At 44.0% G+C, this 23,407-nt stretch overlaps 1 protein-coding gene across 3 annotated transcripts in view; it reads right to left on the bottom strand.

Annotated features, from left to right (window-relative positions):
• The window catches only part of HYDIN (HYDIN axonemal central pair apparatus protein), a 480,054-nt gene that overhangs the window by 136,739 nt on the left and 319,908 nt on the right, over positions 1-23,407 (bottom strand). For all 3 annotated transcript variants that reach the window (XM_073015549.1, XM_007993708.3, XM_073015550.1), the window contains exons 38-43: positions 22,089-22,328; positions 16,147-16,315; positions 13,404-13,583; positions 11,034-11,207; positions 6,679-6,852; positions 3,722-3,936 (exon numbers count right to left, since the gene is read on the bottom strand). In XM_073015549.1, coding sequence (XP_072871650.1) covers positions 3,722-3,936; positions 6,679-6,852; positions 11,034-11,207; positions 13,404-13,583; positions 16,147-16,315; positions 22,089-22,328 — 1,152 coding nt within the window. The remainder of the gene's footprint in view (positions 1-3,721; positions 3,937-6,678; positions 6,853-11,033; positions 11,208-13,403; positions 13,584-16,146; positions 16,316-22,088; positions 22,329-23,407) is intronic.

The raw sequence follows: 23,407 nt of genomic DNA, 5'->3' as shown, positions 1-23,407 counted from the left end.
AATGGGAGACAGGAGACAACTGCAGGAATTTAGCCCTTGGATAAGAGAAGGGGTGGGGCTGGGTGCCCATGTGCAGGGATCAGCCCTGGCTGAAGGCAGGGCAGACACTCAGCTGTCGGGAAGGCACAGCCCCATGTGTGGATGGAGGCTGCTGGAAGACTTGGTGGCCAGAAGATGAGGTCATTGTCTTCTGATTGCTGCAGCTTTCTCAGTGAAATCAGAAGAGGGATCATTGGCTGACAATGAGGAAGAGGAAAATATTTTGGAGGCTAGGAGAGTGACGAGAGCAATAAAGCAGTCATCTTGAATAGATGGAAGGCTGAGCCAGACCAAAGGGTCCACCGGAGACCTGTGGTCTTAAATTTCAATGAAGATCCTGCAGGAGAGGTGAGAATCTTCCCCAGCTATGCTCAGCTGGTCTGCATGGAGTAGGTGGGGGATTAGGTTTGCCAGGGCTGAAGCTTTGCTTGAGAGTGTGGTGAAGGGCAAGTTGCAAGGGGGTGCTATAGTGGCAGACCATGGCATCCAGACTGGGTAAAGAGGGCATGAGGTGGGTGATAGGTAGTGAGGATGAGGACTGGAGGTTTCAATGGGGCCAGGTGTTTATCAGAGTTAGTCATCTAGAAAGCGAGAGGATGGCTGTGGGAAAGCAGGACTGTGACAGAGAGATCTTGGAGTTTATGGGTAGTGATGAACAACGTCTAGGATGTGGTCAGGGAGGTGAGTAGCTGCAGAGGCCATGAAATTGAGAAGCAAGAGCGTTGGATTAAATATCATTCAAAAGATCAGGATTTCTTACTGGTGCTTTCCTGGATAGAGGTGATTTATAAATAAATTAGCTTACGGGCCACATCTTTGTTATATAATATATTTACACATTTCTTCCCATTTGCAACATGACTGAAATATCAGTCATTGGAAAATTCATGCTTTATGAGAGCTTTAAGAAGACCAATCGCCATCTCCCTGGGTAAGTGCTTTCACAGGGGGACTCTGTTGTCCAGATCATTTGAGTCCTGTCACACTGGGCAGTGCAGGCACCACATGTGGGGTCTGTGAGCTGATTTCTACTGTGATCTTTAAGTTTCATTACTGAAAGGAGTTTGGAGTCAGAATTGGGGTGTTCTACTGCCTTTGAAGAATTCTAAAAAGCTTTACTTCCCTGTCCAGATGGACAGAACAAAACCAAAGGAAATGACTCTGGATAACACCCTATATGGTAACAGAGAAATGAGTTTTAGTTCATCCATAAACATCTGGGTAAAGAACACTCTACTGGATCCTGGAAAAGAGGGTGAAAAGGATAGTGCTCCAGAAGAAAATGAATCAATGGCTTCTGTTTTCATGGTGTGAGAAAAACATAAGACTGAAGTGACAATAAGATATCACCTGGCACAAGTTCAGCCCTGTGGGCTGTTCCATCCAACCTGCAGGTCTCCTCTCCCTTAAAGACCTTTACCTCTGCTCCATCCTCTTACCTGATCTAACATGTGGGCCTCCTCTCCTACAAGAACCTATATCTTTATTTTTTATGTACTTTTTTTTTGACAGAGTCTTATTCTGTTGCCTAGGCTGGAGTGCAGTGGCGCCATCTTGGCTCACTGCAACCTCCGCCTTCTGGGCTCAAGTGATTCTCGTGCTTCAGCCTCTCGAGAAGCTAGGATTACAGGTGTGCACCACTATGCCCAGCTAAGTTGTTACTACATTTTTTTTTTTTTTTGTATTTTTAGTAGAGACGGGGTTTCATTATGTTGACCAGGCTGGTCTTGAACTCCTGGCCTCAAGTGATCCACCCACCTCAGCCTCCCAAAGTGCTGGGATTACATGTGTGAGCCACTGCACCCGGCCTAAGGACCTACATCTTTATTCCACCCACCTGCTCTATCCAATTCACAGGTCTCATTGCCCATGAAGACCTACAACTCTTCCCCATCCATCTGTTCTTCCCAGTGGATGGGCCTCCTCTTCTACCAGGACTTTCACTTCTGCTCCATCCACCTCCCCGACTGTCCCTATAGCACTCTCAGGCTGTAACGAGATCCACCCCTAACCCTTCCTGTTTCTCCCATTCTATGTTCCTTCTTAATTCCTTCTCTACTGAGGCTGGGCTTCCTATACTGATGGCACCCTCAGCTCTCTTGCCCCCTAGTTCTAAGAGCACACCCCCTCTCCTCAAGGGTGACATTCTTCTCTCTCCACTCCTGAATGGGAGCTGCCAGGTCCACTTAGAGAAATCTTGCCAGGTGTGGCGGTTCATGCCTGTAATCCTAGTGCTTTGGGAGGCAGAGCCAGGAGGACTGCTTGAGGTCAAGAGTTCAAGACCAGCCTGGGCAACACAGTGAGATCTCATCCCTACAAAAATTTAAAAAATTAGCCAGGCATGGTGGGACATGCCTGTAGTCCCAGCTACTTGGGTGGCGGAGGTGGAAGGATTGCTTGAGCCCAGGAGTTCAAGGCCACGGTGAACCAAGATTGTGTCACTGTACTCCAGCCTGGGTGACAGAGTGAGACCCTGACTCTAGAGAAGAGAAGAGAAGAGAAGAGAAGAGAAGAGAAGAGAAGAGAAGAGAGAGAGAGAGAGAGAGAGAGAGAAGCTTCACAATTGTGAAGTTATAGTTTCCAGTCTTGGTTGTGCCATTATCATTCCCAACTATTTATTCCTTATCCATCACCAATTACTGCTTCTATTCACCATAGTGGAAGCAGTGCTCTGCCACTCCCCTTGAGCATGCTCTGCAGCCCCAGCCTCCTCGCTGCTTCCCTCAAAAGACCATGCCTCCTACATGCATCACGGTGCCATTCAACGAGGCCTTTTCCAACCTCCATTCTCCACTCGGCTTCTCCCACCCTTAGCTGTGTCTGTTTTTTACCCTTTACTGACCCCAAAGGAAGCCGGCTCTCTTCTCCCTTAATTGTGTTGAATTCTGCCCTTCCTACTGCCTCCCAGGATCTCATTCTCTCTTGAGTGGATTGCCACATGACACTTCTCCAGAGGCTCCATTCTTTATAGACCTGCTTCTACTTCTTTTCTGAGAATGGACTCTCCTGACCCTGGCTTTGCCCCTCTACTACTCTTTCGTTTTTTCTCCTTCACTTTCAAACATCATAAAATCTAAAATCCTACACTCATTTGATTTCACTTCTCCACCTACAACTCATTACTCACTACGCCCACTGTCTTTGGCTTCAGTAGCACCGGCCAGTTGGCTGAGACTGCTAAGTTCCTTGGCACATTGCTCAAATGCTGCGACTTCTTTCTGACTTTCCAGGACTCCCCATGCAGCCCTCCCACAACTTAGATTAATGGTTTGATCCTTAACTTCCTTTAGAATTAGGTTGAGCCATAGGAAATTGCTGTTATGGAGTTATAAAAGGATTGAATTTTGGCAATTTTTTGTGGCTCAGCCTAATTCCCTTTTCACACTTCTTTTGTAACTAATTTCACTTTATTGCAAATGTTTGCACATGTGGTTATCTCCTTCATCAGAGTCTTAGTGCAGGGATTCTGCTTTCTTTATTTGCACTTCGCCAGTGCCTACAGCATAAAAGATGTTTGCTGAACACCAGCTGGGTGAATGCCCCTTTCAGAAGGAGGGGCACAGGGACAGCGCTCAGGCCGGCCTGGTGGGAACACTGCAGGGATGAAGGGCACTGACCTGGCTGCAGGACGCTGGGGAGGAGGAAGATCCCAGCCCTCCTGCGGTAGAGCCCTGATTTGTACCTGTGGTGTTTCAGACTGGTGTGAGTGATGCTGCTTCTGCGACCCGGAGCCATGGCTGTCCGCCTTGCTTTTGGTCATGACCACACTCCCACGAACACTCTTTCCAGGTTTAATTTCTGGGGCCAGCAGAGTTATCTCTGAGGTTAACTTGCCCAAGGTCTCAGTGCTCAGTCGTCCTTGCCCTATGATGTTTTGACCCATAGCAGCCTCCTGGGCTATAAGGAGAGTGTGAACTTTTATTAAAATCACGTTAGAATAAAAAAAAACGACAGTGGGGATGGCATCCTGAAGTCCGTTCTGTCCAATAGACATATAATGTGAGCCACATATGTATGTAATTTAAACATTTCTAGTAGCCACATTAAAAAGGTAAACATTAATTTTAGGGACACATTTTAACCCAATATATGCAAAATGTGATCGTTTTAACATGTAATGTATAAAAATTGCTCCTGTGTTATTTCCAAGTCTTTTCTTTATATCACATCTTCAGGGTTCCCGTGGGAGCTGTACATTCACCGCACACCTCTGTTTGGACCATCCCAGTTTACGTGCTCAGCAGCCCCCAGGGCCAGTGGCCACTGTATGGCACAGGCAGGTTCGGGTTCACTGCCACGACTTTGTTCCAGCCTACCGACTCCACAGTGACAGCAGATGCAGGGGAGATGTGAGGGCCTAACCCCTCTTATTGCAAGGGCTCTATCCAAAGACCCCAGGGACCTCCTGACTGGGAAATTCAGCTGCCCTGTACTTAGGCCTATTCTATTTGGGCTTCCAGCAGTCTCTAATTCTGTTCATTTATTGATTGAATGAATCCTTTATGAATCTTTATTATGTGTCAACTATGCCAGGCATTCTTCCAGGTGCTGGGACTACAGTGGGGAAAACTAACACAAGCCCCTGCCTCCAGGGCATACACGGGGTGGGGGCGGACAATGAAGGAGGTAGATCACTATTAGGTTAGCTAGACAAGTGGGCTGTGAGATCAGGCCAGCAGGAAGGCTCCCCGTCCAGCAGGGCTGTGAGGGACGTGAAACTCCTCCTCGCTTCTCCCTTTCCTAAAGCTCCGGGGCCCTTTCCTTGACTTCCCTGACAGTCCCTATGACCCTGGCTCTGCTGTCTCTGCCTTCCCGGCTTCCCCACGACCTCTCCTGAAATGTAGGTGTTCTCCATGGTCCTAACCCGCCTTATCCATTCCTCCTGGCTCATTCTGGGCTTTTCTGGCTGCTTCATCTACCCCAGTGGTTTCATGGAGAAAGACTCTCCCAGCTCTGTCTCTAGCTTGATGTTACTTTCTCAGACCAGGAGCTCAAATTTACCCTTAGGCACAGGACATAAACATGGCTCCACAGATCACTATGAAATGTAGATTATTTCACAGAAAAGGAAATAAAAAATTTAAGAGAATCAGCATTAGGGCATAGCCAGAGGTTCTCACTAAAGAGCTATTTCTTTTCCCAGCAAAGAATCTTCCATGTCCCTAAGTGTCCCATGCAGAGGTACTGAGGGGAGGGGATGACCCTGAAAGTCCCAGCCAGTTTTATCAACTAGCAGGCTGGAAGCATTTCTGGGATTACATCATGCCGTGGGTACTGACATAGGAATGCTTCCGCTCTGAGCAGGCACTCTGCTTGGTGTTTAGTATATTTTCCCATCGAGCAGCTGCTTGCCTGCTCCGATGGTCCTCAGATAACCTGATGGAGCCAGAATTCTCAACTTTTTGTAGGAAGGCCACATGAGGCCTCCCCGCTATAGGATTCCAAAACTCAATTCAGGCCAGGCACAGTGGCTAAATCCTGTAACCCCAGCACTTTGGGAGGACTGCTTGAGGCCAGGAGTTTGAGACCAGCCTGGACAACATAGTAAGACCCTAAAAATTAGCCAGGCATAGTAGTGCATGCCTGTAATCCCAGCTACTCTGGAGGCTAATGTGGGAGGATCGCCTGAGCCCGGGAGGTTGCAGTGAGATATGATTGCGCCACTGTACTCCAGCTTGGGTGACAGAGAGATACCCTATCTCAAAAAAAAAAAAAAAAAAAAAAAAAGATGGAAAGGAAGAAAACAACCCCCCTCCCCCAAACCCAACCCAATTTATTTTCTTCTCCAGCAAACTTTCTCTTCCGCCTGTGTTCCCTATCTAGGTAAATGACATCACTCTCTCCTGGTTTCTGGGATTGAAATCTGGGTGTGGCCATCTTAAATCCTTCTTACTCCTTCAATTCTCTACCATGAAGGTGGCTGTCGGGTTGGCCGGCCCAGGCCCATTTGTCTGCAGCTTCACTATCGCTTCCTTTACATGATAGTCAAGGGCTACCTTCCTACAGTGGTTTTCTGACCATTTCTCCATAGTGTGAAAACTGTCCCAATGGCTCTTTTCCTTGAACATAAAACTTAAATTCCTAATCTTGGCATTCAAGGTCAACAATGATTGGCCTCAACCTGCTTTCCCACCCCTAATTTATGATCAGCTTCCCTGATTTTTCATTCCGGAATGTCCTTGTCCCCATCTTTGCCTACTAACATTCTCTTGCTTCTTCAAACCTGTTTCCTTGAAAACTTCCCAAATCACCCTTGTTGGAACCCATTCATCCCAAACTTGCTCTTTCACAGAAGTTGGTATTTCTGTTGCAAAATTATTTTCCTTTGCTCTGACTGACCCCAAGTCTGCTTCTTCCCCCGCCCCCTCCAGGTGTCAGACTTCCAAAGGTGTGGGCTGTGTCTTATTCATTGTCCTGGTCCCTACAGAGGCAAGAGCACGCTGGCAGTGGGCAGGGCAGGAGACTCGGGCATGCTTCGTGAAGAGAATTCTCCTCTGGGCTATGAAGTTGGCAGCATGCTGTAGCGCAGACTTCAACCAGGCTGTGGGAGGAGAGCTCAGTGGGGCACAGAGAAGATGGGTGTTGCCAGTGGGGGTGCTGGTGACTTGGCCACAAAAAGCCGGGAGAATGGGTTCTTACCAGCCTCCTCTCCTTCCTTCATGGACTGCTCTATGGCAGCCCTGATGCAGAGCTCACGGGCCCGGATCCCTGGGACGTTGTTGCTGTCGGACACAGCTTCCAACACAATGGAGTCGATGCTCAGGCAGGCCGCATTGTAGTACTTGGCCATGCTGACCGCGGTGGCTGACTTTCCTATCAAAAAGACCAGTGGGTTGAATTTAATGGTGCTCATTTGCTCAGTGTCCCAGACAGAAAAGGTCTCAAGAACAGAGGTCCCTGCAAAGTGATCTCTCTGAGTGCTCTGCCTCCTTCCCATGTGGCTGGAGGTGTCAGCAGCAAAGAGAAGGAAGACCTCAGCCTGGAGTCAGGGCCGTGGGTCTGATTCTAACCCTGCCACCGATGCGTGCATGCTGTGGCAATCTGCATCCTCACTGGGTTTTCCCTCAGTTTTAAAAACAGATTCTTTTTTTCTTTTTTTTGAGATGGAGTCTCACTCTGTTGCCCAGGCTGGAGTGCAGTGGGGAGATCTAAGCTTACTGCAACCTCCACCTCCCGGGTTCAAGCGATTCTCCTTCCTCAGCCTCCCGAGTAGCTGGGATTACAGGTGCCCACCATCATATCTGGCTAATTTTTTGTATTTTTAGTAGAGACGGGGTTTCACCATGTTGGCCAGGCTGGTCTCGAACTCCTAACCTCAACTGATCCGCCTGCCTTGGCCTCCCAAAGTGCTGGGATTACAGGTGTGAGCCACTGCACCCAGTCTGTTTAAGAAACAGGTTCTATCAGATGATCTTTAAAATACTTTGTAGTTCTTCCTGTCTCTGATTCTAACAGGAAGACTTTTTTATTTTAAAGAATAACTTGTGTTGATTTCTTTTCTCATTTCAAGGTACTTTCATTCAAAAAAAAAAAAAAAAAGCTGACAATTCAGATATAACAGACAAGAGAAAAGAAAAAAAAAATCCATCATCTACTCATTCAGGGATAGTACACTTAGCCTATGGTTGCTAAGTACACATGTAACTGTATTTCTTATAAAAAAAGAAATAGGTTATGTGGTAGGCTGAATAATGGCTCCTCCAAAGATTTCCACATCCTAATTCCTGGAACCTGCAAATATATTATCTTTTAGGGTAAAAGAGACTTTGCAGATGTGATTAATCTACAGATCTTGATATGGGGGATTAGCCTGGATTATCTGACTCGGCACAATGTAATCACATGGGTCCCCACGAGAGGAGAACAAGAGGGTTGGAGTCAGAGCAGGTCAATCGACCATGGAAGCAGCAGGAGAGACTGGGAGATGCTATGCTGATGGCTGGGAAGGAGGAGGAAGGGGCCAGGAACCAAGGGATGCAGGCAACATTTCTAGAAGCTAGAAGAGACAAGGAAACGGATTGTCCCCCAGATCCTCCAAGAAGGAACACAGCCCTGCTCACCCATTTTAGACTTCTGTCCTCTGGACCTATGAGAGTATAAATTTGCATTATGTGAAGCCATGAAGTTTGTCGTCACGTGGTATATTAGCAACGGGACACTAATACAAACTACACACCACGAGTATGGCACCCTTTCTCATGTAAAATGATATACCATGAACAATTTTCCATTCATTCAATACACCTGCATGACACTGTTTTTACTGTGGTAAAATATACATAACAGCTATAACTTAGATCATTTCTAAGTATACGGTTTAGTGGTTCTAAGTACATTCACTTTGCTGTGCCCTCATCACCTCCATCCACCTCCCGAACGCTGTCGTCTTCCCGAACTGAAACTCTGTACCCATTAAACTGTAACTCCCCAATACGCACCACCCTCCCAGCCCCTTGGAAACCATCATTCTGTTTCTCTTTCTGTCTCTAGGAATTTGGCCAGCCTGGGTACCTCATCTAAGCGGAGTCATACAGTGTTTATCCTTTTGTGACTGTCCTATTTCACCTTGCATAAGGTTCTTAAGGTTCTTCCGTGTTGCAGCACATGTCAGAATTTCCTTCCTTTTTTTTTTTTTTTTTTTGAGATGGAGTCTTGCCCTGTAGCCCAGGCTGGAGTGCAATGGCATGATCTCGGCTCACTGCAACCTCCGCCTCCTGGGTTCAAATGATTCTCCTGCCTCAGCCTCCTGAGTAGCTGGGATTACAGGCGCCTGCCACCACACCCGGCTAATTTTTGTATTTTTAGTAGAGACGGGGTTTCACCATGGGGGCCAGGCTGGTCTCAAACTCCTGACTTCATGATCCACCCACCTGGACCTCCTAAAGTGCTGGGGTTACAGGTGTGAGCCACCATGCCCTGTCCATTTCCTTCCTTTTTAAGGCTGAATAGCATCACATCGTACCATATTTTGTTTCTTCCATTCAGCCACTGATGGTCATTTGGATTGTTTCCACCTTTTGGCTATTGTGACTAATGCTGCTATGAACATGGGTGTACAAGACGCTGTTTTTAATGGCAATAAAATTCACTATATAAATGTACTGTGGCCTGATTAACCAGTCCCCCATACTGAATGTTACAGTTGCTCCCGAGTTTCTATTACAGCATACAGTGCTGCAGTGAACATTCAAGCAGTTCATCTTGTCCACATCATTAATTATTTTTCCTAAGAAATTTTTAGAAGTAACATTGCCAGGTCAGAGTCTGCACATATATTTCTTTCTCTTTTTAAATAATTTAATGTCTTGGATTTTTTTCTCTAATATTTTAATGTTTTTAAATTATGGAAAGAATACAATTCAAACAATTCAGAGATGTATACAGTCCAAATGAGGTGTCTTCCCTCTCCTTCTTAATCCCCTCTCTGAGGTCAGCAATTTAACAGTTTGGGGATAATCCTTAAGTATATGGATTATAAACAAAAGAGTCTCTTACTGCCTTCAAAAGTTATATGTGCTAACTTCACCATAAACAAAAGGGGCAAAAGAACTTATACTGATCAGTCTGATTTTGACATAGACCGTTAAGCTGTTCTTCACGAAGATTCTGTGAAAGCTGTAAAGTTCCATAAAAATGCCAGGCTTCTTATTACTGTAGTTCACACTCTAAGGGGCTTTTCGCCTGCAGATGGAAAGTGACTGAGCCTCCACTAGACAGGGCTGGTGGCTCTTTCCAGGTCAGTGCATTTTTGGTGTGAACTCTCCAGTTGTCTGCGGTTTCTGCAGGTCCATCAACCATCCTTCTGTCATTCCTTTTAGTGCAACTGCAAATGGCCTGAGCCTCTGCAGATGTGTGTGTGTGTGTGTGTGGGGTCTTCAAAACATTTCCAGTTATGTTCTTACTTGGCTTGTTTGATTTCTGCCTGTTGCCCACAGATCTGGCCTTCTACTTTTTAGGTCCTGGTTTACAACTTTTCAAGGAAAGGTTCTTCAAAGGAAGGGGTAATGAATTGTGACATTTTAAGATTCCTGGGCCTCTCAGTGATTAGAACATCAAAAATGCTCCATAAACGCTGTCTGTATGGGTGATAGTTATTGGGTCAGAACAAGATTTCACAGCCCTTCGTCAAGTAAGCTGAAGCTAAGAGAGGTGGCAGGGCATCCTCCCAACATCCCTCCGCTCTGCCGCTTTCTAGCTGGGTGGCCTTGGGCAGATGTCCTTGCATTTCTCTGAACTTTGGCTTCCTATAAGTTAGGGGAGGTCAAATTCTCTTTTCTGAGTGGTTCTGAAGTTTAAATAGACAAATGGATGGGAAGGAGCTCTGTCAACTGCAAATTACTATACAAATAAGATTTTTTTTCCATTGTAGGTGATTTTGCTCCTTTGGGTTGATGGTGAAGTTAGCATATGTCATTTTGGAGATAATAAAGGATTCTTTAACAAGAATCCTTTCTTTATCAAGGGCTCACTCCTTGACTGGTTTATGGTTAGGAAAATATTTATTGAGAATACTTAGCATGTGATGGAAGTTTCTTTTCAATGAGGATTCACACTGCAGATATTGTTATAATTGTGAATGCTAATAGTCATCAGAGTAATAATAATGATAACACCAACAGCTTTTTGAGTATTTACTATGTGCCAGTCATCACAGTAATAAAAATGATAACATCAGCAGCTTTTTGTTTGAGTATTTACTATGTGCCAAGTATTGAACATTTTATATAAATGTTCTCATTACATTCTCACGACTACCCTATAAAATAGATAGTGTTAATACCACTTTACGGACAGGGAAACTGAGCATAGACAACTTAATTTTCCCAAAGGTATACAGCTATAAATGTGTAATTCCTACCCTATGCTGCTCCTCAAATAAAGTCATTAGTCTTTGTCATGACCACACAGCTGATGTTGCCACTCTGGAAGCCGCAGACTTTACAGAGAAGATATGGCACCGCTGGTCTTAACCTCCCCTCAGAATTGGTGCATACCTGACAAGGGTGTCCCGTGAATGATAATGGCGATGCCTTTCCGGTTCTTGGCCAAGCGGCCTTCTGCAGAAATGTCAATGCCCAGGTGGCGAGCGATTGCTTTGCTCACTGGGTTGTTTTCTACCTCTCCAACTTCCTCCATGGAGTGGCTGTCAATGTTCTGAAGCTTGTCAGCTGCAAATTTAAAATATATGCTGTGTGCACACATGGCATGGATGCTACACAGCCAGAAGTCATATGGGTACTGATGGAAACGGGAATGGATATTTCTTTTAAAATGCCGTGTTTTTTTTTTTTTTTAAATGGCAAACATTGCAGCAGTCCCCACTTGTAGTATAGGAGAAAGCTCTTTTGGGCTAATAATTTGTTTAGAGCTACTAACATTTATAGCTAATAATTTGTTTAGAGCTACTAAAATGAAAAAAAAATAGATTTTTTGACTCTACTTTTATTTTGGGGAATCTCTCTTGCTGAAAAGTAAAAAGGACATTTGTGTGGAGAGCAGGATGGCTTACAGTGGCAAAATATGAGAAACGAGTGAAATCTGCAGCATTAAGGGAAATGGCTGAATAAGTGATAGCAAATTCCTATTATAGAACCAATACACAGCAGCTATTAAAATGATGACTTTGGTATCAGAGACTAGTCAACTATAGCCCACAGGCCAAACCTGTCCTGCTGCTTGTTTTCGTAAATAAAGTCGTATTGGAACGTAGCCACATCCTTTGATTACATATTGTCTTTGTCATCATAGCCACCCTCCAAAGGCAGGGTTGAGTAGTTTCAGCCGACACCGTATGGCCTTCAAAGCCCAAAATATTTACTATCTGGCCTTTTATGGGAAAAGTTTGCCAAACCTTGATTTATCAAATGCATTGGCCTAGAGGAACGTCTAGAAAAAAGCAAGTTGCAGGATCCTATGTGTATGAATAGTTTGTAGAGTAGTGTGCAGCCAGATACATATAGTCATCACAAATACAGTGTTTTAATAACAAAACTAGGATGACACTCTGAATTTTGTTCTGTAACTTGCTTTTCACATAATACATCTTGGACATCTTTCCATTTGCGTGAATACAGGTCTAGCTCATTCTTTTTTTTTTTTTTTTTTTTTTTTTTTTTGAGATGGCATCTCGCTCTGTTGCCAGGCTGGAGTACAATGGCACAATCTCAGCTCACTGCAACCTCCGCCTCCTGGGTTCAAGTGATTCTCCTGCCTCAGCCTCCCAAGTAGGTGGGACTACAGGAGTATGCCACTACGCCTGGCTAATTTTTTGTAGTTTTAGTAGAGACAGGGTTTCATTGTGTTAGCCAAGATGGTCTCGAACTCCTGACCTTGTGATCCGCCTGCCTCAGCCTCCCAAAGTGCTGGGATTACAGGCGTGAGCCCCCTCACCCGGCCTAGCTCATTCTTTTTAAACAGCTGCTAAATAACTCCCACTGTATGGCTTTGTCACAATTTCACTAGTTCCCTACTGATGGGCATTTAGATGGTTTCATGTTTTTTCATCCTAAGCATTGTGGTATGCTTTCTTCTCTGTGGGATGTCCAGGGTCAGCCCTGGAAGAGCCCAGGCATGGGTAGCAGAGTCAGGGTGTATGGGGTGGGGAAGGCTGCTGAGAGAGACCAGGAGCCACTTGGGGGCCTGTCAACATAGCCAGGGTGGATTAATTATGAGGCATGGAGCCAGGAATTTCTGTCTTTAATCTCAGTTTTGCCATTACATGCTCCTGATTTAATTTACTCACCTGGTTGATGAGGGCTATGAATGACGACTTAACTCCCTAAAGATCTCCTGAGCCTCGCCCATGATTCCTTTTCTGGGGGTGGGCACAGGACAAGGTTGCTTATGCCCTTGTCATGGTTTATAATGACCAGCAAACGGCCCCCATGAACCCAGTTTCACAGAATCTAATTTTCTAAATATGGTTCCAAAATCTTGTAAAACTTGGGGAAAATAAATGCCAGAAAATGGGCCCATAATGCCGGGAGGTCAAGAGAAGAGCTCTCTAATGGTCCAACTCGGGGGACACTGGGGAGAATGTCCCCCATTCCCATAATGTTTCTCTAAACACCTCCCAGTCTGCCGGAATCTTAGCATGAAAGATTCAGGCCTTCATTTAGTCTACTTGAAACACAAATTACTGTGACAAGAATGTATTGTATGCTAAGCTCATCAGCCAACTCTCAAGCTTGTATCCTAGTGTGAGCAGCAGATCAGAGCTTCTCCAGAGGGCAGCTGTGGTGGGCAGGGCAAGATGGGCTAGGAGCCATACTAGGAGGCTTGGAGAAAGTGACAAGGTACTGAATATTATCTTCCTACTTCTGCTTGGAGAGAACTAGTATCAAAACATTAAAATGCTCGGTTACTTTGGAACATGATTTTTTCCAGGCTTTCCTCATCCTCCTCTTCCTCTAGATAGGTTTTGGACTCAACCAACAGGGCGTGCCACTCTTCCAGGTTGGATGTGACAGAGATCCCTCGGCTCAGCGATGTCCTCTTCGTGCTATTAGAGGTTCCCTGATCTGATGAGGTCATATCTTCCTCTTCTGCCAAGGAGCAAAGGATGAAAACACCAGCGGAAGAGTTGGGAGGGAGACAAGGGAGATGGGGGCAGAAAAGAAAAAAAAAGATGAAGAGGAGATTCACCATACGGGTTCCCATCACCCTGGACCATTAAACCCAAATAAACAAGAACTGCAGTCCGTCGGCTATTCCTCTGTCTCTCTGTGTACAGTGTTTCCACATTTTGACATTTGTTCAGGAACTAAAATTATACATTTGCTTAGAAAATGTGGAAAACTTAGAGGAGTCAAAAATGATGGAATTCAGCTACAAAAAGAGGTGGAGATAGACAAAGAAACGGTGACAGAGAAATTGTACTAAATTTTATCATACCAGAACAGGAGAGTTGCAACCTCTCAGACTTTTAATTTTTAATTGTTTGAAACTAAGCTTGGGGTTATATTGTACATACTGATGTGCAGCCTGCTTTCCCCTTTAATTTATCATGACCATTTCCTGTGTCGTTAGGGACAGCTATCCTTTCATTGGCCCAACACCTTCCTCATTGATTGCCCTTGTTCTATAGCATTTCAGGGGTGCAATGGGCTGTGACTGTATGAGGTGACCCCCCCTACTACAGGGCAAGACATTCTCTTTGTCACACAGGTAGAAATTGAGCCTGAGGGGTTGCAGCTCTCTCGTGAATGGCGGCTGTGTGACTTGGGGCTGCAGGCCTTCCCTGGAAGGAAGGGAGGCAGAGAAGGATGATCTATAGCACGAGAGCAGAGCAAGTAGAGACAGGCACCGGTGAGAAACAGGGCGTGCGTCTTTCTGGGTTCCCTCTGCACCCACTGATCCTGGCTTAGACTGCCTTCCATTGGGCCAAATGGATAAGTGAGCCCACAATCATGGTGTGTGAGGACAAGGGGAGCACCAAGGCCTTCTCCGCCTTTGGGAGGTCCTTTGTACATTGCAGCCCTTGCTGCCCCTGCCTTGGGCTGCTGGGCAGTCTCTCTGATGGTGTGTCTCTCCTCGCACTCTCTTCATGACTGTGAGCTCTCAAAGGCAGGGATTCATTGCATTTTTGATTTTTTTTTCCCAGCACTTTTTTCACTAATTTTTTCCCCCACCACTTCAGTTCAGTGCTTGCAACACAGTGGGTCCTTGTGATGGGCTTAATCGTGTCCCTTCCCAATTCAGATGTGGAAGTCCTAACCCCCAAGTATCTCAGAATGTGACTGATGTGGAGATAGGGCCTTTGAAAAGGTAACTAAGGTAAGATGTGGTCACATGGGTGGGTCCTAATCCAGTAGGACTGGTGTCCTTATGGGGAGAGGAGATTAGGACACAGACACACATAGAAGGAAGACCAGGCGAAGACACAGGGAGAAGACAGCCAACTGCAAGAAGAGATTCAGAAGAAAGCAACCCTGCTGACACTCAGCCTTGCACTTCTAGCCTCCAGATGTGGGAGAAAAGAAAATTCTGTTGGTCAGGCCACCCAGTCTGTGGCATTTGCAATGGCAGCCCTAGCAAACTGAAGGAACGTGACTAGGAGACAGGGCGGGTGGCAGCTGCCTTCTCTCATCTTCTCCTTTTAAGCCAAACTACTGGTCTCTGACTAGCTTCTATTTCCTGGACAATGAGACAGGTCCAGTGGCAGGAAAAATTACTCCATTCAATCCATTAATGCATTCACTCACATAGCACCCATTTCTTGGGCACTATCGGGTCAACTGCTGTTCCATGCACTGGTTTTACACGTGGGGAATATTTGATCAATGCTTTTACATGGACTTCTTGGCTAATGGTGGAGGGAGCGTGAAGAAAATAATTACATGTATGACTGTTACACAGATGAAAGCAAGTAAGAACAAGGTGGGTACATTTCCAGGATGAGGTTACAGAGAAGCAGGAAAGAGAAGACGCATCCTTATAAGTCACACAGTCCCACAAGTCAGTGAGGAACCTTTATGGGCAAGCACACAAGAGCCCCTGGGCAGATGATGGGATAACTCAGGGGTGGTGGGCCAGAAAGGGCACCATTCTGAGAGCACAGGACAGCTCTGCGATTGGAGTTTGGCCTGAGGACTATGGAGGGGTTGGTCTTTTGCTTGAGGGAATGCCCACCCCCTGCTTTTAGGGTACCAATTTCTACCTTTCTACATTACTTTGCCTTACCTAGGTCTACCCACAGGAGGCAGTGGTTACCATCATGGACTCTGGAGTCAGAGAGCCCTGGGCTGGAATCCTGATTCTGCCACTTAAAACTGTGGACCTGGCCTCTCTGTGCTTCAGTTTCTCATCGGTACGTCCAAAGCCCTCAACATGGCATCCAGCAAGTGTTATTCCATCTGTATTAGCAGTGTTTAGGTTGTACTACCCAAATTGGGCCCTAGTGATAGCAGAATGTGTTCCAGCCTATGCATCCATAAAATGGGGATAATACAACCCATTTTGTAAGGGTTAGAAATAAAATACAAAAGGCAGACAGCACCTGCCCTGCACCTGGCAGATACTCAGAAATGGGTTGGTCCCACGGCAGGGGTAGTTCAGGGGGGCGAAGGCAACAGTGGGCGCCAGGGGTTCTCCATGTTGAGTTCTCACCATTCTCCTGTGCCAGATTCTCCAGATATTTCGCCCTCATCTGCTCCTCTTTTGACTTCTTCATCTCCTTAAAGTACTCGTACAGTTCTGGGGGCAGCTTCTCCCCAGGGTTGCGCGGAGGCAGCAGCAGGGTGTTGTAGGAATCATAGCCCTTCAGCTTCCGCAAGATCTGCTCGAGGGGAGAACAGGAACCCTGTTGGTCTCACTAGGAATCTCCCTGCAGGTCACTGATTTTGTAAAACTTCTGCTCCTGCCTGAGGCTGAGACTTATACAAATACTTTCTGGATTTCAAAGAGTGGGCCCTTTGGAGAGGTCTCAGAAGTAGAGCTGAGCTCTGAGCCTGTGGGGATACACGGATCTTTATTTTGCTCCATTTCAGCCTAGGCATTTCACAAGTGGAAATAAACTTTCTTCTTGTTTTAAGAATAATATATACTCTTTTCCTTTTTTTTCCCATGACAAAAGTTCAGACCTCCATTATCTACCTTGAGTGACACATTCATTCTTAAACAATATTGTGGTTAGCAATTTTACACTAAGTAAGGGTGTGGTCTCATAAATAGAGGATCCGGGGAAAAAAAGAGGTAAAATAGTATTAAGTATGTGCACGTGTGCACATGTGTGTGAATGGGTACTAGGGCTGCCAGGTGAAATACAAGATGCCTAGTTAAATTTGAGTTTCAGATAAACAATGAATAACTTTTATTTATTTTTTTTTAATTTTTAATTTTTTTGGAGACAGACTCTTGCTCTGTCGCCCAGGTTGGAGTGCAGTGGCCCGATCTCGGCTCACTGCAAGCTCTGCCTCCTGGGTTCACGCCATTCTCCTGCCTCAGCCTCCTGAGTAGCTGGGACTACAGGTGCCCGCCACCACGCCCGGCTAATTTCCTTTTGTATTTTTAGTAGAGACAGGGGAATAATTTTTTAGTATAAATATGTCCTGTGTAATATTTGAGACATACTAAAAAAATTTGTTATTTATCTGAAATTCAAATTTAACTAGACAGCCTATATTTTTTTCTCCTAAATCTGGCAATACTAGTGTGTATTTATAAGACAGTAAAATTAAGTTTTAAAAAGCATTTACTTCTTCTACAGCCTGATTTATCGGTATCAAAAATCTGTTTTGTTAGATAATCCTTCTTCAGGATCCCCATTTTTAGTTATTTGAACACCACTGCTAATAAGCTCCATGTAAAATAAGATCCATGTAAATTCTAAAATTTACATGGAAGGTCAAAATTAAAGTATTAATGAAAAGCAATAAAAGAAGGGTATTGCCCTACCAGATGACAAGCCTTATTAGGAAGCTGTAGTAATAGACAGAGTGGCAATGATGCTGGGACAGACACACTGACCAATGAAATAGAAGAGAAAGCTCAGAATTGACCTATTTATTTATGGAACTGTGATAAAGGATACAGGCGGCATAGAGAATCAGTGGGCAAAGGAGGCAATATACCAAAGACTGGGTGATGCAGGGCACAAAGTCCTGGCAAACAAGCAGCAACTGGGGCAACTCCAAAGGGCAAACCCAGCTCCAGAGCTTCCTGTGCGATTAGCTGAAGTCTCTGTTGCCATCTCATCACAGTTCATCTCGCTCCGCCCAACTCTGCTGCCCTATTCTTCACAGGTGTTCCTGAGAATGCCCCCAAGAAACCTCCCACATGCAAACCTCAAGTCTTAGATTGTGCTTTCCACGGAGCCTGACTCTCAACAGAAGGTGCTGTGCCAACAGAAGCCACGAAGGATCTCACAAGAATCTGCCCCGTAGGGGCAGGTTTCCATTCTGAGAAAAACTTCTGGGAGCAGACTGCAAAGTAAGCAGGCTATCAACATTGGAAGTAAAGAAGACAGAAGATTCAAAGGCTGAGTGGGGGAGGGTCCAGAGGAAGCAGAATCCCCCCTCACCTAAGCCACCTTCAAATTCCTGACCCGCAGAAAGCACAAGACGACAAATGTTTACTGTTTTAAGTCTGTAAGTTTGGGGCTAATTTATTATGCAGCAAATGATAACAAATACAGCGTTGGGCTTCACGGACAGCAATACCTTATGAGGAAACAATGGAGCAACACATTTAAAATAGTCAAGTCAAGAAAATGTAAGCCAAGAATATTGTATCTGATCTTCAAAAGTCACAGATAAATGGTTATGAATGTTTGAATACTCAGAGAATATCACTCCCATGATCCCTGCCTGAGAAATCCACCAGAGAATGAACTGTAGATAATCCAGAAGTGATTGGAGAAGCTTCATTGTAAGGACTGGTGTTGGGCATTCAATATGCCTTACTGTAAAACTAAGACTCCATGATGGAAATTAAGTCCTGACACCTTAATACTATAAGCTCTGACAATATAGATAAAATACAAGTAGCAAATATGGGGGAAAGGTACATGAGATGACTACTCAGCTGGTATTAACTGGAAATAAAATCATTTTAAATTAGAGGATGGAAAGGGGAGAGAGAAAAAGAGCTTACTAGCTAATTTTAATATTGCTCATAGGAGGGAATTAAGAGGCTGTTTCAAAGAGTACGACACTAAGGTTATTAAACAAAGGTGTAGTTCAAGGTAGGGCAGCAGGGTGGGGAGCATGAGATGTGGATCTGGGGGAGCTGCTGGAACACAGCACAGAGGCCTCACCATGCTTATGGATAATAGGACTCAGTAGTCTTACTATTAGTAGGAATATTGATATTACTATTTTGAAGCTATTTATTAATTATTTTATTTTATTTTGAGACAGGGTCTCACTCTGTCACCCAGGCTGGAGTGCAGTGGTATGATCTTGGTTTACTGCAGCCTCAACCTCCCAGGCTCAACTGGAACTCCCACCTCAGTCTCACAAGTAGTTGGAATTATAGGCGTGTGCCAGCATGTCCAGCTAAATTATTTTGTACTTTTTTTTTTTTTTTTTCCAGAGACAGTCTCACTCTGTCACCCAGGTTGGAGTGCAGTGGCGTGATCTCAGCTCACTGTAACCTCCACCTCCTGGGTTCACGCCATTCTCCTGCCTCAGCCTCCCAAGTAGCTGGAACTAAAGGCACCTGCCACCACTCCTGGCTAATTTTTTTTGTTTTTAGTAGAGACGGGGTTTCACCGTGTTAGCCAGGATGGTCTCGATCTCCTGACTTCGTGATTCACCCACCTCGGCCTCCCAAAGTATTTTGTATTTTTTTTTTTGTAGAGATAGGGTTTGCTATGTTGCCCAGGCTGGGCTCAAACTCCCGAGCTCAAGCAGTCCTCCTGCCTTGGCCTTCCAAAATGCTAGGATTATGTGTGTACAACTGTGCCTGACTAAATGTGTATTTTATAAGATAAATTGATAAGTAAGTTTATATCCATGATTTTCAAGAGAAAGCAGAACCAAATGTATCATCAAAGAATTTAGATAAAATCCCATAATCTTAAATTGGGATTTGAAACACCATTATGTGTTATGATTTTTTTCCCCTCTTAAAAATCACATTTCCTAGTTCTATTTACTAAAAAGACCTAGAAAGTCACAATCCAGTGGTCCAGACTGTGATTTCTAAATGCCATTTCATACTGAAAGGAACAAGGGCTCTTTGGAAAAATGATTGGCTCCAGATCTGGGCAGGAAATGAACCTGTCAAGTCTGGGACATCTTAGGAGTGTCCTCCCTGCCAGTAGGTAACAAGACATCCCCTCCCCTCTAAAACTGTCAGTAAAGCCCATGTAGGGAGCCTGGATTTCCACGTCCATTTGGTGGTAAAGAAATGCCCCTCCTCCCCTCTGCCGGGGTGGTGTCAGATGAGGTCTAGTGGAGAGTCAGAACTTTTGTCATTACCCAGTGGTCCTGGATAATACGGCTACCCCTCTACTTTTCCATGCAGAGTCAGTGGAGGCTGTGTGGAGAGTAGCAACAAGGCACTCCTGCCTCTCCCAGCCAGGAAGGTATCAACGGAGGCCTTGCAGACAGCCAGAAATACCACTCCTGGCCAGCAGTAATGAAGAGCTCTTCCTACTGTTTGTCAAAGAAAGCCAAGGAGGGAACCTAGACTATTACCTGCATCTGGCAGTAAGAAGGCAGTGCTCCCTTCTCCTTGCCCAAGTTGTTTCAGAAAAGGCCAATTAAAACAAAATTTAAATAAGGTCCAGAGTCTCATAACATAATACCAAAAATGCCCAGGTTTTAACTAAAAACTCTTCATCATAGTAACAACCAGGAACATTTTAGCTTGAATGATAAAAGAAAATGAATAGATATCAACTTCAAGGTAATAGTGATATTAGTTATCTTTCAGAGATTCTAAAGCAGCCATCATTGTAATGCTTTAGTGAACAATTATGAACATACTTGAAGCAAATAAAAAAAAAGAAAGTCTTAGCAAAGAAATACAAGATATAAAAAAGAACTAAACGAAAGTTTTAGAACTTAAAAATACAGTTACCAAAATAAAAGCTCACTATATGGGCAGAATGAAATGGATGGAGAAGAGAATCAGTGAACTTGAAGATAAAATAATAGAAATTACTTACTCTGGATAACAGATAAAATAGTCTTAAAAAAAAAAAGAAAAAAGCCTTAAAGAACTATAAAACAGTAACAAAATATCTGAGTGTCCTCTGAGCCCTGGAAGGAGAGCAGAAAGAGCATGAGGCTGAAAAAGGTACTTAAATGAATAATGCCTGAAAAATTTCCAAATTGGAAAGAAGATAAAGATCAACAGATTCAAGAAACTCAGCAAATCCCACACGGAATAAACCAAAAGAAATTTATGCCAAGACACATTATAGTCAAACTTCTGTAAACTAAGACACAGAAAAATTCCTGAAAGCACTGAGAGAGAAATGAAATCTTCCCTACAGAAGAAAAAAAATTATTCAAATAACATTGAATTTCTCATCAGACCATGGAGGCCAGAAGAAAGTGGCATATATTCCCAGGGATGAAAGAACCGTCAGCTCAGAATTCTATATCCAGTGAACAAATCCTTCAATGATGACAGGGGAGGTCAAGGCATTCTCGAAGGAAAATAAGAAATTTCTATCCGCAGGCATACCCTAACAGCAGAGCTAAAAGTAGCTCTCTAAACAGAAAGTTAATAATAAAAGAAGAAATCTTGGCATATCAGAAAGGAAGAAAGAACAGAAAGAGTAAAAAGAGAGATAAATATAATACATTTTCCCTTTCCTCTGGGGTCTTCAAATGTATGTTCGGCCATTGAAACAATAATTATAGTGCTAGCTAATATAAGAAAAATATTTAAGACAGTTATATTAAAAATCGGAAGGCTGAAGGGAGTTAAATGGAGGAAAGTTTTCTAAATTACACTAGAACTGGTAAAACGTCAATACCAGTTGATTATAATGTTATGTGTAGATAATGTAATACCTATAGCAATAACTAAATGAGCTATACAAAGAGATACACCCAAAAAACACCCTGAGTAAATAAAAGTGGAATTTTAAATAATGTTGAAGCAACTGACAGGAAAGTAGGAAAAAGTAAACAGACCAAAAAACAATAAAACATGCAATGGTAGACTTAAGTCCTGACATAGCAATAATTACACTAAATGTAAACTGTCTAAATATATCAACTAAAGTCAGAGATTGGCAAAATATATTTTTTAAAATGATCCAATTACATGCTGTCTACAAGTAACCCAACTTCAAATACAATGATATTGGCAAGTTGCTACGTATGGTTCTTTACTGTTTGAATTTTAACCATGAACATGCATTAGCTTTTCAATTAGCTGCTTAAAATGTCTAGGATTCTACTCAGGTCAAGGGAAGTAGCTCAGAAAAGGCTCTAGAGAAGTAATCACTAAATTGACAAGGAAGAATTCAAGGGGAAAAGGATAGGAAAGGCCAGGAGGATGTTATTGCATGCAGAGAAAAGAGCATGAGTACATAGCAGGGTCCAGCACGTGTAGAAAAACAGAGTTTGGCTTTGGCCTCTGCTCACCTTTTCTTCTATAAGATATTGCTGATCAAACTCTAAGGAATAAAACTCAATGGGGAAGTTGCAGGGATTCTTCACTATCACCTCGGCCTCGTCTCCAGGTGCACAAAGTAGCAGTGGCCCCAGATCCAGGACTGAAGGACTAAATTCCAGGCGTGGCTCTAGACCTTGCCCACGTGCCAGCAGGGTAAGCTTTTCAGCACTCTGGGCAATCTGAAACACCAGGGTTTGGCTGTAGAATTTCTGGAAAACATAAAAACAAAACAAGCATCTGAATTTATTTCCACTACACGTAATGTAAAACAAAACACCGCTGAGGGGAAAAAACTTACCTATTTAGATTAAGAGAGAAAACTTATAATAAAATTGCATAGGAGTAATTTACATTACTGAATTAATATAAGTACTGGGTATTTAGCATGGCAGGCATTGTACCAAGTGCTAGATATCAAATCCATTCTGGGTATCTAGCATTCCAGCACTTGTATCAAGTGCTTCATCATGTATAGCAAGCCCTCTGAGTGTCACTGTCACATCCCTCGGATCTTCCAGTGTGCTCAGACTTCAAACTGCCACTGTCTGCACCTCTGGGCCTAAAGGTTCTCATTTCATGGACCCTGCTGCTCATGGGCAGGGGAGGGTGGGGCAGAAATGCCAGGGAAATGATACCATCTGGAATTAGTTATCAAGCAATGACTCTGGCGATTTACGGTAAAAAGACCCCAGCTCCCTTGCTCCCGAGGAGTGATGATTTTGAAGCGTGTACTTCGCAAATTTTCCCAGAGTTTGGCAGAATGCCAGAGCTGGGGCATTCAGTTCATCAGATACAATTACAACCAGATACTGGTCAATAGTGATATCATAACTACTCATATGTTTTCTCAAAATGGTACCCAAATCTACTTTCCATCCCATAGTTCCTACTCTGATTTCACTGGGGAACCTATTAAACACGCAGATCCTCTCATTCCATCCCTAGAAACCCTGACTCTGTAGGGGCAGAGTAAGGCTGGGATTCAGCATTTTTAACCAGATGCCTAGGTTATTCTGGTATAGCTGGATTTGTGGCTTGGTTTGAGTGGAAATTAGGAAAATCACAATTTGAAGACCTCCTGTCTTAGCTTGAAGGGGAAAAAGCAAATGGATGGAATGTATACAGACATACACACAGAAATATCTATTGCTGGACACAATAAGATAAATTATTGGCTCAGAGGGGTTTCTATACAGTTATGGGCTTAGTACCTTATGATTCAAACTTCTATATTTTAATTGCTGCTTATGGAAATCTTTCTAAAACATTTCATTCATTTTCTTGAGCA

This window comes from Chlorocebus sabaeus, chromosome 5, assembly GCF_047675955.1.
Source record: "Chlorocebus sabaeus isolate Y175 chromosome 5, mChlSab1.0.hap1, whole genome shotgun sequence".
In the NCBI taxonomy this organism is placed as follows: Eukaryota; Metazoa; Chordata; class Mammalia; order Primates; family Cercopithecidae; genus Chlorocebus; species Chlorocebus sabaeus.
The sequence above is the reverse complement of the archived record's forward strand: the minus strand, read 5'-3'. Positions and strand labels throughout refer to the sequence as shown.